The 14,145-nt window shown below is 42.5% G+C and overlaps 1 protein-coding gene across 1 annotated transcript in view; it reads left to right on the top strand.

Annotated features, from left to right (window-relative positions):
* FBXO40 (F-box protein 40) overlaps window positions 1–9,552 on the top strand; it is a 17,587-nt gene extending 8,035 nt beyond the window's left edge. Inside the window, exons 3-4 of the mRNA XM_042781396.1 lie at window positions 4,912–6,816; window positions 9,337–9,552. Coding sequence (XP_042637330.1) covers window positions 4,912–6,816; window positions 9,337–9,552 — 2,121 coding nt within the window. The remainder of the gene's footprint in view (window positions 1–4,911; window positions 6,817–9,336) is intronic.
* Window positions 9,553–14,145: the final 4,593 nt, after the last annotated feature.

Genomic DNA, 14,145 nt, shown 5'->3' on the forward strand with positions numbered 1-14,145 from the left:
TTGTTATGTGCCATTGAGTCAAACCCGACTCATAGCGACCTCTCCTTGGGTTTCTGAGGCAGTATATAAGGAAGTAGATTGCCCAACCTTCCTTCTGAGGAGTGGCTGGTGGGTTTGAACCGCCACTTTAACAAGCATCCCAGATGATCCTTATGCTCACTCACTGATTACATACTAAGTAACTAATAAATGTTCGCTGGATGAATAGATGGATAGATGAACAGATGCATAAATTAATTAGCAAAAGTAAATTCTCTTTGAGGTTTCAGGCTGTCTCTTCTGGGAAAAAATTAGGGAAAAAAAGTTGAGGGGACTGTTCTAGATTAAGAGAAATTATAAACATATGACAATCGAGTGCAATAAGTGGACGTTAAAAGAATCCTGCTCCAAAATAAACATTAAAAAAAAATTCAGAAGAAATTTGAATATAGACAGCATGTTACATGATATTAGAAAATATTTCTAGCTTTCTTAAGTAAGATAATTTTAATATAGTTACAGAGGAAATATCCTTATTCTTAGGAAATACATGCTGAAGGACTTAGGGATGAATATCATGATATCAGCAAGTTATTTTCAAGTAGTTCAACCAAAAATTGTATATGGAGAGAGTTCACAAAAGTGGCAAAATGTTCACTATTGTTGAGTTTAAGTGGAGTATATCTGGGTGTTCATTGTATATATTTCTTTGTCTTTTCTGTATATTTGAAATTTTTCAAAGAAAAAAAATTGAGGGTTAACTCATTGTGGTAGTTATGTTTGTGTGTCAACTTGGCTGGGCCTGGTTGAGTGGCTGGAAAGCTGGTGGTAGTTATTCCCCATGATGGGACTGGCAATCAGCTCCATGGTGGGATCTACCACAAGCAGCTGAGTAAATGCCTTTGGGATGTGGTCTGCTTCCTGTATATAAGGAGAAGCCTTGGGAATGGTCTCTAGCCTTTGGCATGCTTGGGCCCTCCGTGTAGCCCTGTCATTGCTCAGCAGCCTGCTATGCTCTGCCAACCTTGGGACTTATATGGACTTAAGTTAATAGCCTGCTATGTGTTTTGGTAACATCAGAACTGTGCCTTTTTACTTATCAACCTTGAGGCTTCTCAGTCTCAGCAGCCAGCAGCTGTCTGAGTGAAGAAATGCCTCTAGCTCCAGTGGGCCGGGAGCAGGAGGCAGAGCTGGACCCCAAGGTTGAGGGGCTTTCACCAAGCCCCTAGAGCCTGGCACTTTGAACTTGGACTTAAAGCCTCCAAACTGTAAGAATAAACTCCTGTTTGTTAAGGCCATCCCATTTGTCAGAGTGGTACTAGGTAACTAGAACACTCATCCACAATAAGATAGCCAAACCTAAAGAAGAATAAAATAAAAATTCTAAATACTGCATCTTCTTGGCTTTTGAGTGCTAACTTCCCCACCCCACCCTAGACTAATGCAATGCTGACATTATGCTACAAATTCTCTAGATCAGGTATTGCAACTAGTAATCTGCAGATAATATCTAGCCCTCATACATGTTTTTCTTGGTCCAAATGGAGTTTTATTTTGTTTTAAAAATTAAATTAGTTGATAAAAACCATGGGATTTTTATCCTGATACGTAAAATATGTTTTGTGCTATAAGGAAGATTGGGCAATATACTTCCATAGATATACCACCTCAGAAACCCAAAGAGAAGTTGCTATGAGTCAGGATTGACTCAACGGCAGTGAGTTTTGGATAATGATATGAAAGATGCTTATTTTATAATACCAAATGAGTATAGATCACTTCCTATGAGGCAAGCACTGCTCTAGGAGTTTCATGTATATTAACTAATTTAATTCTCACAACAACACTCTGATATAGGTAGTAGAATTTTTCTCCCTTTACAGATGGAGGAACTGATGCATAAAGAGGTTAACTAACTTTTGTAAAGTTTCACAACTACTGACTTTTGTGCCAGGGTTACAGTGTGGTCTCACTCCTAACCACTCCACTACAGACCACCACTCACAAAAATATGCATTTCTAGTTTCCTTGGAAAAATCAGAAGTCATGGCAACCCGTTCTACATGGACTGATTGACCAGAGCCAAGTAGTGCACCCCCCTGAAAGCAGAGCATGTTTTCTTCACTTGCTGGAGTCCCTGGTCAGCCTGCTTCTAGAGCACAGCTGAATACCTAAGAGTGAATGGCACGTGGTAGATACTTTACAGGAATTGTCCCAGATCAAGATTGAATCAGGCTGGCTGCTGAGTGGACAGGAAGCCCCAGAAGAAGAGAAGATGAACAGGATAACTTGGGCCAGATGCGGGAGAGTTCTGAATATCAGGATAATTGTCAGTAGACAATGGAGAAAAGAAACAGGCAGCAGAAGTCACATTCCCCATGGTTAGCAACAGACCCCATCAGAAGGCAGTATGGGTCTGTGAAAGGAGTGTGGGCCAGCATGGCCTGGTTGAAAACCTGGCTCCAGCACTTAGCAGAGGTGTGACCTTGGACAAGTTACTTAATGTCTCCAAGCTTCCCTGTACTATGCTTTCTGTTAAAATGGGGCAATGACATTTATCTCCAGGGAGATGAAGGGAATTGACTGGGAGAGTATGTAAGGTTACTGTTAATATCAATAATCACAACAGTTTTCTTACTAATAACTCATATTATTTACATTTTCTCCTAGAGTTAAGAAGCAAAAAGAAATTGAGAAACTATGGTAAGTAGCAGGTACTTATTGGATCTTCATCTAGCAGAGCTGCAGGCCTGGCTTCATTTATCCTGCAGCACTACCAGCTGGCAGACTCGTCCTTATGGACCAATGATATTTATTGGCTTTTTACCAAACCAAAGATGCTAGAACAGAACCTGGAAGAAATTAACACAGAGAAGGTAGAAAACATAGACGTGAGAAAGATTTATAAGTAAATATTTTTAGTAAAACTTTTTTTTTTTTTTAAAGTAGCCAACAAGCCAACAATAAATGTCCTACAGTTCCTTCATTCCTACGATGATCCAGGTCCCATGCTAGGTACTGGGGATGCAACTGTGAGCAAAACCAGACATGGCCTTTCTCGTGCTGGCACATGCTTGGGGAGGTCATTGGTTAAATGAAGGAGAGCACATTCATGTTCTGAAATGTTACATTGCCATTAGGAAGAAAATTTGCTAAGAGTAATTAACAAAAAACAATCTTGGTCCAGGTTATAATAGCAAGTTAAAAAACAGGATGCAAAATTGTAGTCATAACTATGAAACCCTAAAGAATAACATAGAATCGGCAAAATACCACATAACGTGGATGAACTTGGAGGACATTATGCTGAGTGAAATAAGTCAATCACAGAAGGGCAAATATTGTACTAGTCTGTTATTGTAAAAAGTCAAGAACAGGTTTATATATGAAAGGAAATTTTCTATCTTGGTTACCAGGGGTGGGAGGGGAGGGTAGGGAACACTGTTAGATAGGTGGAGACAAGTATTGATTTGGGTAAAGAGAAGGGCAATGTACCAAATGGGAGTAATCAACATGTTGGCATTGAGGAAGAGGAAGATATAGAGAGGTGTGTGGAAGGTTGAGACAGCAAAGATGAACCCTTTTGCACATACAGTACTGCATCATCAGTGAAGGCAAACATTGATATACAGGCAGATAGATGGGTCAACAGGCTGAACTATTAGGTATGACCATGCAGGGGTGAGTGTGCCCAAGACCATACATAGGGTTGGCAGACAATGTTTCTACAAGTGTATTGGTATGTTCTGTAAGAATTCCCAGGTGTATAGTAGAGCTGACAAGGGGCAAGGCTGTAATCATTTCTTGGCCACAGCCAGTTACCCAGAGGGAGTGAGTAGTTGGACCTGTGAACTTGGGACCATAGTTGCAGGGGACATCAAACTCAATTGGCATAACATACTACACAAAAACGTTGTTCTACATCCTACTTTGGCGAGTAGCGACTGAGATCTTAAAAGCTTGCAAGCAGCCATACAGATGCAACAATGGGTCTCTCATCCAGAAAAAAGAATGAAGAAAACCAAGACACATGGAAACAATTAGTCCAAGTGACTGGTACACCATGTGATCCTTAGCCTATACGACTATGAGACCAGAAAAACTAGATGGTGCCCAGCTACCAGTGTCAACCACTCAGAAGGGGATCTGTGTAGGAGATCCTAGATAAAGTGGGAGAACAATGTGGAACAAAACTCAAAATCATAAAAAAAAGACCAGGTTTGCTAGTCGGATAGAGCCTGATGGAACCACTGAGACTATGGCCCCTAGTTGCCCTTCAGATCTGGAATTAAACCCATTCCCATGGCTTCCAGCCAAACAAAAGATAGGCATATGAGCTGAACATTTACAATAGGTAGATACACTCCTTGGAGAGACCATCATGGGAGAATAGAAGGGCTGTGTGTGCACAGGGAGACACTCGGGGCAGGAGTGCATGGGAGGGAAGGACACAGGGAAGAGGTAAGTATGGGGAAGAAGTGGGAGGGGAGCTGTTGAATTGTGGGAAATTGTAGTCAATGTCATGAGACAAAGTGTATGTGAGCTGCTATATGAAAAATGAATTTACTCTGTAAACTTTCATCCAAATCACAATAAAAATTTTAAAAAAGAAATTGTATTCATAGCATTAACACCATAATCTGCAACTCAAATATAATATTGTCAACATTGTATAGTCTATTACATTCAGCATCCCCCCTTCCACCCAATTCTAAGTACATTTACTACATACATATATGAGCAATTGGAAAGTAAAGTGTTGATAGTTGTTATTTCAGAGTATGAGTGAATTTTGCTTTCTTCTTTATGATTTGCTATATTTTCCAAGATTCCTACAATAAGCATGTGTAAATAGGAAATAAGTCAATGAAAACATAGCCACAGAGATAGTTTTCACTTGTTTTCTCTTTCCCATGCCCTTTGCGTCTCCAGGGCAAGACATGCAGGCCTCCATCTGGGCAGCACAGGCATTGTGAGAGATGCTTCAACCGCCACTGTCACATTCCTGTGGAACCAAACATCTCCTGCCTGATGATAAACTGCCACCTTCTCTGTGGTGCCGTCTTCCATATGTGCAAAGAGTCAGAACATGAGCTCCTTTGCCCCTTAGAGCAGGTTCCATGCCTCAACTCTGAATATGGCTGCCCACTTACCATGTCTCGCCACAAGCTGGCCAAGCACCTGCAAGTGTGTCCTGCCAGCGTGGTCTGCTGCTCTATGGAGTGGAACCGCTGGCCCAATGTGGATTCTGAAACAACCCTTCATGAGAACATCATGAAAGAAATCCCCAGTGAGGAGTGTTTGGACACAGCCCTGGCCCTCCAGGACCAAAAGGTCCTTTTTAGATCCTTGAAAATGGTGGAACTTTTCCCAGAAACTAGAGAAGCCACTGAGGAGGAACCAACTATGGATGGTGAAGAAATGGGAGGAGCAGTGGGTGGAGCAGATGCTGGTATGGTACCACACGGCTCTCTGTCAGCAACTAATGGAGAGATGGTAGAGCTGAGTCAAGAAGAACGAGAGATATTAGCCAAAACCAAAGAAGGGATGGATCTAGCCAAGTTTGGCAAGTGGGAAAATATGTTCAGCAAAGAGCATGCAGCCTCCATTTTAACAAATTCATCTGCCAGTTGTGAGAGCAAGAGTAGAAATGATTCAGGGAAAGAACAGATTTCTAGTGACAAAAACATGGTAGAAGGAAAGGACACAGCCAAAGGGAAAGAACCACAGGAAAATGAGAAGCAGAAGGACTTTCATTCAGCTGTGGAAACGATGGGGCTTGCCCCTTGGCAGGATGGTGTTCTGGAAAGATTAAAAACAGCTGTCGATGCAAAGGACTATAATATGTATCTGGTGCACAATGGGAGGATGCTTATTCACTTTGGTCAGATGCCTGCTTGTACACCTAAGGAGAAAGACTTTGTTTATGGCAACCTTGAGGCTCAGGAAGTTAAGACTGTTTACACCTTCAAGGTTCCTGTGAGCTACTGTGGAAAGCGGGCTCGAATTGGAGATGCCATGTTGAGTTGTAGGCCAGGAGAACACAAGGCAGTAGACACTTCAGATTTGGGGATCCCTGTGGAGGAACTGCCAAAATCAGATCTCATCAAGACCACCCTTCAGTGTGCTTTGGAAAGAGAACTGAAAGGTCATGTTATCTCCGAATCCAGGAGCATTGATGGGCTGTTCATGGATTTTGCCACACAGACCTACAACTTTGAGCCAGAACAATTTTCCTCTGGGACGGTTCTAGCTGACCTGCTAACCGCTGCCAGCCCAGGGGGCCTCCACGTGGAGCTCCACAGTGAGTGTGTGACCAGGAGACACAACAAGAGCAGCTCTGCCTTCACGTTTACTTGCAACAAATTCTTCAGGAGGGATGAATTCCCCCTGCACTTCAAGAATGTCCACACAGACATTCAGTCTTGTCTCAATGGCTGGTTCCAGCATCGATGCCCCCTAGCCTATTTGGGATGTACATTTATTCAAAACCATTTCCGTCCCCCAGGGCAAAAGGCGAAGGTGATCTATAGTCAGGAGCTCAAGACCTTTGCCATCAAGCCCGAGGTTGCATCAGAGCTGAGTGAGGGGACGAAGAACAAATACCCCGCAGGCCATGGAAGAAAAAGCCAGAATTCTCTAACTAGCCTGCCCCTGGAGGTTTTGCAGTACATTGCTGGGTTCTTGGACAGCATCAGCCTGTCCCAGCTCTCCCAGGTGTCTGTGCTGATGAGGAATATCTGTGCCACTTTGTTACAAGAGAGGGGGATGGTCCTCCTGCAGTGGAAAAAGAAGAGGTATTCCCATGGAGGCACCTCCTGGAGAGCCCATGGAAAGGCAAGTAAACACCATTCATTCATTCATTTGTTCAGCAAATATTTACTAACAGACATCTATGTGCCAGGCATTGTACCAGACATTGGAATGGCTGGGAGTCACCATGGCCCCTGCTCTCAAGGAGTTCTAGTAGGGAAGATGGGCTTATAAACATATAAATGGTCCCAACTGCCATTAAGTTGATTCCAACTTATGGCGACTCCATGTATCAGAATAGAACTGTGATTCAGAGGGTTTTCAAAGACTGATTTTTCAGATGTAGATCGTCAGATCTTTCTTTTGAGACACCTCTGGGTGGACTCCAACCTCCAACCTTTCAGCTATCCACTAAGCACATTAACTGTTGGCACCACCCTGTTTATAAATGTGTTCCTGAATATGTCCCATTCACCCACATGCTCCATGCTCCATCCTCCTCCACCTTGTTCTGTACTCAGGAGGGTGACTTCTATGGGCTTCACCAACAGGCTTCCTTGCCCACTGGCTTCCAGTTGGGCTAATCTAATGCGAGTTTATCAGCAAGAGATGGGAGGAAGGGAGGAAAATGAAGTTGGTATATCTGTTCTCTGGTTACCACTCTCCACTGAAGGTGGTGGCTCTCAAATGGCTCTCTCCGGAAAGCTACTCTCTCTGGGTTCCAGTAACCCTCACTTCTGCTTTCTTTTTAGGCCTAGAGCAGTAACACTTCTGATTGTTACTAACTCTGGGTACTATACAGTATCTTGTGGTTTCCTACCCACATATTTGTAAATCACTGCTTTTATGAAAAATTCTCTTCAAATTATCCAATTTGAATGTGTTGTCTGTTTCCTGCCAGGTCCCATTGAAAACGCATTTTGAAAACCTAAATGAATGTAATTCACTGATTTCACCTGGGTCAAATGCTTATTTGAATTATTATTATTTTTAAAAAATTCTTCTGTATAAATTATAGAATTTTTCCCCTCAGAAAGATCTTGCTCCTTATCTCCAATGGGGCCATACTACTTACCTGTATTAAATAGCTCTTACCAACTTGTACCATACAGAAGTGAGACTTCTAATTCAGGGTCCAAGGTGCCCTTATTAGCATCCTTTCTCATGGTAAATACTTTGGTAATCCAAACTATGTATTTATGATGACCTTTTAGGTTAATGATCCATAATCTCACTGTTTAGTTGGTTTCCAATATGTGAGTGTTTGCAAACTGGCCTTGGAGAGTTAGAGTTGTTTGTGTCTGTTTCTTTGATTATGTCCGAAATATCTTGTATATTTTCCATTATTTATTTCCTGAGCAGTCTTCTTCTTCAAAACATAATTGTGGGAATCTCCATGTATTCATGCCTGCATCCATGCATGAAATAAACACTGAGTGCAAACCAACCATGAGTTAGGGATAAAGGTGAATGAAATTAAGACCCTGAATTCAGGAATCTTACAGTCTAGAACAGCCTAGTATCTTTCTGTATAAAATCAGAATTGAATAATTAAATGTATGTACTAGCAATACCATCGTTTCTTTTGCTCAAGTTTGTCCCCAATTCAATGATTGCTAACTCTTCTTGGATATTTTGGGCAAACCAATTTCCTAGCAGGAAGGCAGACAGACAATTTAGTTGGGGTTGGAAGATGCTCATATTGAAATAGCTTTTAAAATAAAAAGAGAAATAGTTCTAACACCCCAGGCAAGAACTTTTTACATAGGAACAGAGACAAAAAACTAAGGAGGAAGTGGTCAGGATGAAAGGTTATCAAGTTATATCTAACTTCATAAGCAAATTTTAAAACCAAGGACTTGCCACTGCAGCCCAGGTGGAAAGGCCAGAGGGTGTTTAATTGAACACCAGGCCCCTAGAATTCTGCTATGGGCTTCCTATTGTAGTAAGACTCTTATTAGTAAGGATAATTTTCATTGTTAAGTAATTAAAAAAAAAAAAAAAAAACTGGAATAAACAATAAACGGAATTTATTGGCCCATATGAGTAAACAATCCAAAGATGATAGCTTTAGGTAAGGGTTGATCTAGCAGCTCCAAAATGTCATCAAGGACCTTCTTTCCATTTCTCACTTCTATTTCCTCAATAGTGGCACCATTGTAAAGTATGGTTCTCCCTTAGTGGTCCCCCATGGCTGCCAGCAGTGTCAAGTTCAGAGGGAAAAATATCTTCAAAGAGTTTTAGAGTAGAGTCTCATTGGCATTGATTGTCCTGATTTGAGCCATGTGTCTACGCTAGACCCAATCATTGATCATTGGGGCTGGGGGAGGAGGGACAGCATCAATATGAGATTGGATTCAGCCAATCCTAGAGCTTAATCCACTAGCGCTGGTGTGAGTCATTCCCACACAAATTATATGGCTGGGTGGCAACTAGGAATTGGATACTGGGGAAGAAATTAGCAAATGTCTGAAATCACTAAACACTCCCTCGAAGCTAAGAATAGGAAGAATAATTGCAAAGAATTTCTTAGGCTGATCAAATAAAGCTGATCTGAGGGTATTGCCCTAATGTTCACTTTTGAGTTTCTTTCTTTCCCAACAGATCTGGCAGTTCAGCAGCCTCTTCTCCAAAATCAAGAGCTGGGAGTTTAATGAAGTCACTTCCATGTCTGAGCACCTGAAGGTCTGTCCATTCAACATAGTAGAGCACAAAACTGATCCCATTCTTTTGACCAGCATGCGTGAGCCCCAGAAGCAGGTCCGAGAGAGTTTAGTTTCCACCTTTAGACCCAGATACCGAGGAAGAAAAGCCTTCTAAAGATCCAGACACCACCATTCTTGGATTTCCCCCTTGGAGTTCCAGAAAGTATGACAAAGTGTGGTTTTGAGGACTTCCCTCTGTAAACTGCATCTGTGCGTCTCTGGGTGGGTTGGAATATGCAATGTCCTCCAAAACCTGAGTGGTTGCCCAAGGGCTAAGGAATTTCCTAAGGCACAACTTGTATAATTGCTATAGGGCCATGTTCATCACTTATTACCTTTCCTTTTGCTTTAGAAAATAAGTCAGTCTGAGGAGAAAATAGGTAACTCTGAGACCACTTGAAAAGTGAGAGGAATGAAATTCTTTAATCAGCACAGGCCTGTGCTTTTATAAAGGGATTTTGTTTGATTGTTTGCAAAGCAGTTTCAAACCCATAGGGCAGGCAATGCAGGGATAAGGTCTGCAGTTCAGAGAGTTACCTCACAGGACACCCAGAGTGAAGAGAAGGCTGCTGGATCTGAGTCTGCTTAATAGCTGGGCCCAGGGCTTATTTTACTTGGCCCTGCCTTTAAACCCAGGCAGTCCAATACAGCCTGCCAGAGAACTCCCTAGCTAGCACATGGCCTCTGAGGGCACTACAGGTCAAAGGATAAGAGACAGAAGTGAAGTCACAGATTATGTTGTATAGAAACTTGGGCAAACTCTTATCTCACAGTTACCCACAAAGATTTTGATTTTAAGCAGCTCTTTTTCAGATACCAACATGATTTTAAATTGGTGATTTTAAGTTGGGAACCAGACAGGGCTAATTTGTTTGTGTAGCTTCATGTCCTAGAGCCACATTCAAAATACAGACCTTCAGTTCTTTCCAGGTGCAACTGAAGGCAGGAAAGTTGCGTTATTTGTCTTGTGTTTATCTATGCCATCTTAATTGATGCCATTTACCCAGCCATCCTAGCAGACCTCAAGTAAATGATAATTAGAGGGCAGGGAGAACAGGCAACATGGGGAAACAGACAATAATGAATTTAGCCAACGAAAGAAATAGTCTAGTTAATTTGGATGAACATGTTGGTCATGGTGTCATTCTTGGTTGGAATGTGGTGTAAACTAAGTAGATCACACCTTGAAGAGAGGTCAAGAATGCGTTAGAGCAAGTCCTAGAACAGAAATATGCTCATCGTTTCATTTTAATGTGCCACTTGGTACTATTTGGAAACATAACTCTCTTTTTCCTTATACCTATTGCTTGGTTTATATTTCACATTTGTATAGAAGACACCACTTTCTAAAAGTATAGTGAGAATGTAATCTAAGGTTTCATTATGATTTATTCAGTGAAGAGGAATAATTGGAAACAGCCCTGAAGTAGGAAAACAGGAAGAGCACTCTCCTGGTATCAGTCCCATGTGTTTTAATCTTTTTTTTTTTTTTGCCTATCTGGAAAAAGAAATCCCCTAAAGTATGCTCTTGGTTTCTTACTTCATTAGAAAAACAGAGAAAGGGGAGCTAAAGACCAATAGAGATGAAAAGCAGGGGCTGCTGTTAGAGGGCTGAGAAGTAATGGGTACATAAAAGGAGAAAGCAGTGGGCTTTCCCTCCACAACCTGGGTGGGTGGGGACAGCACAGGGGCTCAAGGGAGTGCTTGCACCTGCTCTGAGGGCTGTGCACCTCCAGCAGCATTTTCCTCTCACAGTTACTACCTGAACAGCCGTATTGACTGATCAACATTATCAAACCCATTTTATGAGATATCTAATCATATATTTTGCAGGAAATCAGGGTACTACAGGTATCCATTGGATTCCCCAGGTAGTGCAAATGGTTAATGCATTTGGCTGCTAACTGAAAGGGTGCTATGCCACCCACCCACTCAGAGGCATCTCAGAAAAAAGGTCTGGCAATATACTTCTGAAAAATCAGCCATTGATAGGAAAGGAAGGGCACAGGGAAGAGGTAACCACAGGGAGGAAGTGGGAAGAGAGCTGTTACATTGCGGGGAATTGCAGTCAATGTCATGAAATAAAATGTGTGTGAAATGCTGTATGGAAAATGAATTTGCTCTGTAAACTTTCACCCAAATCACAATAAAAACAAAGTAAATTCAGCCACTGAAAGCCCTATGGAGCCCAGTTCTACTCTGACACACATATGGGGTTACCATGAGTCAGGGAGTTGACTGACAACAATTGGTGGTTACTAGTTATACAAACACATGCATTTTATGGCAAGAGGGCAGATGGAGCGGAAGGGAAGCCTTTTAGAGAGATTACGGATTACACAGAAGACGATTTGCTGGTGAGATGAAGCTTTAGTGAGCAACATCGGTGGGGAGCGTTATCTGACAGAGTCAAATCAGTTACACAAATTTTGGAATTAAGAGCAGCTCAGGGGAGCTGAAGAGGGACTGTGTACCCAAGAATAGGAGCCTTGACTGGGGAGACCTCTGTGAGCAGAGCCTTTGGTGAGTATCACCACCAAGAAAGTCAGTAAAGAGATCAGAGTAGAGTAGAGATCAGCCAAACACAGAGGGTGAGGTCTGTAGAACCAAAGCAGGAAGGACACTGCTGCCTTCGTAGCATAGGAATGGGGGATGGGGATCTGTCACATAATAAATGAAAAAGTTAGGAACACAGTGGAAGTTGGAAATGTAACAGAAAAGCTCCTATAAAACTTTATTTGTGATGTCAAATCAAAATGAGGTAAGGAACGAGATTGTGTATATGTATGATAACTTGAAATCATAGTATCTCTACAAGCAGAAATAAAAGCTGCTTTGCAATCTGAAGGTGAGACATGGAGAAGTCACAGTGCAAAAACTGGGTGAGTCTTGTGAGTAAGGTCTACGGACAGATTTGGGATTCATTAGCATAGAAGTCATCATTGAAACCAAAGGAGTGTGTGTCTGGAAATGCCAAGGAATGAGCCTGAGGCACACAGTGTTCTAGGCACATGGGCATCTCACCAGCTGTATGAAGTCCTGGAGCACCTCTGCATCTCAGACACCAATCCTAGCCCTTTCTCAATCCCACTACTCTCTCCATCTTTGAAAGCTAGACCCAACTTCAAATACTTTTTATGGCATGTACTTATATGTCTTATGAGGCAGAGATCTCCTATGCCAAATCTCTCACTTCTATGTTGGTTTTGTCCTAGAATCCTCTATCTCTGATCTTGCTGAGACTAACCCCATGGCCTGGCACTGGGATAACCCCACCTTGACCTACTCTCTCTCATCCCATACTGTGCTTGGTGATTAGCTTGTTGCCCACCATGTTGTTGTTACGTGTCGTCTAGTCCTCTATGACTCATAGCAACCTTATGTACAACAGAAGGAAACACTGCCCAGTCCTGTGCCAGCCTCACGATCCCTACTATACCTGATCCCATCATTGCAGCCACCATGTCAATCCATCTGGTTGAGGGCCTTTCCCTCTTTAATTGACTCTCCACTTTACCAAGCATAATATTTGTCTCCAGGGAACGGTCCCTTCTGACAACATGACCAAAGTAGATGATAACAAAATCTGGCCATTCTTGCTTCCAGGGAGCATTCCAGCTGCACTTTCTCCAGGACAGATTTGTTAGTTCTTTCAGCAGTCCACAATACTTTCAGCATTATTCACCAGCACCCATCTCAAAAGCACCAACTTCCACACACTTCCTCCATCCATCTGCTTCCCTGGCCGTTGATTTAAGTCATACACCTAGCTCAAGTGGTGTCCACTGTCTCTGGCTCCAAATCATTTTAATACCTCCCTTGAGCCTGTGTTCTTTTAACTTTACACTCTCCTGTTACCAATCTTCACTTTTCCTACTTCCTATACCCTAAGTCATGTTTCTTCCTCTAGAATCACCATGTCCTAAAAGTGTGTGGTCATTACTCCAAGGAAGAAGGTGGCTGGCCTCCCACAGCCGCTAAAGCCAGTAGGAGTTGAACTGCCTTAATGTACATACTATCTGACCCCTGGTGCCCACCTTACTGGCCATTCTCCAATCTGATCTGTTTTGATTTGGGTTTAAAGTACAGTCTAAGGAAAAGGACCAGCCTTTGACATTTAGGGGACTGGTGGATGAGCAGTCTTCTGGATACACCAAGAAGAGGGAAGAGAATTGGAACCCGTGGGAGCCCAGAGCCACGGAGAGCTGCACAGAAAGTACTATTTACCTCAGCATAGGGGTAAACCATAGTCCCATTTTATTTCCAAGTTTAGGACTGGGAGAAAGAAGATTCAGAGAGATCTTTGCAGGAGAAGTGGGCAAACAGCATGACTTGGCAAAGAAGGGAGTTGAGGTACTTTCCTAGGTAAGCAAACCAGAAATTCCAGAAAGAAGAACATAGCTTGAGGTGCTTAAAGGGAACATTCATGGAGTGGGGGGGTAGGCAAGACCACAAGATAAGTGTCCAGAGCAGATTAGTCCACTCTATGGCCTGAAGCTTATCAGGGTAGAGAGGACATTGAGGGGAAGGAGTCATTCTTTATTATGCAAACTCTGCCCCAAGCAAAGTCCAATTTACTGGAACTGGAGGAGGAAATCTGCCCAGAATCTCAGGCAACTTGTAACATTCTGTTAGATACTTGAAGCAGGAATGAGGAGGGGGTGGAGGCAGAGCCACTTTGGACATGGAGAAGTCACAGTGCAAAAAT

The sequence above is a fragment of the Orycteropus afer genome, unplaced genomic scaffold (assembly GCF_000298275.1).
Source record: "Orycteropus afer afer isolate SDZICR_OR568_19922 unplaced genomic scaffold, OryAfe1.0 scaffold00114, whole genome shotgun sequence".
NCBI lineage: Eukaryota > Metazoa > Chordata > Mammalia > Tubulidentata > Orycteropodidae > Orycteropus > Orycteropus afer.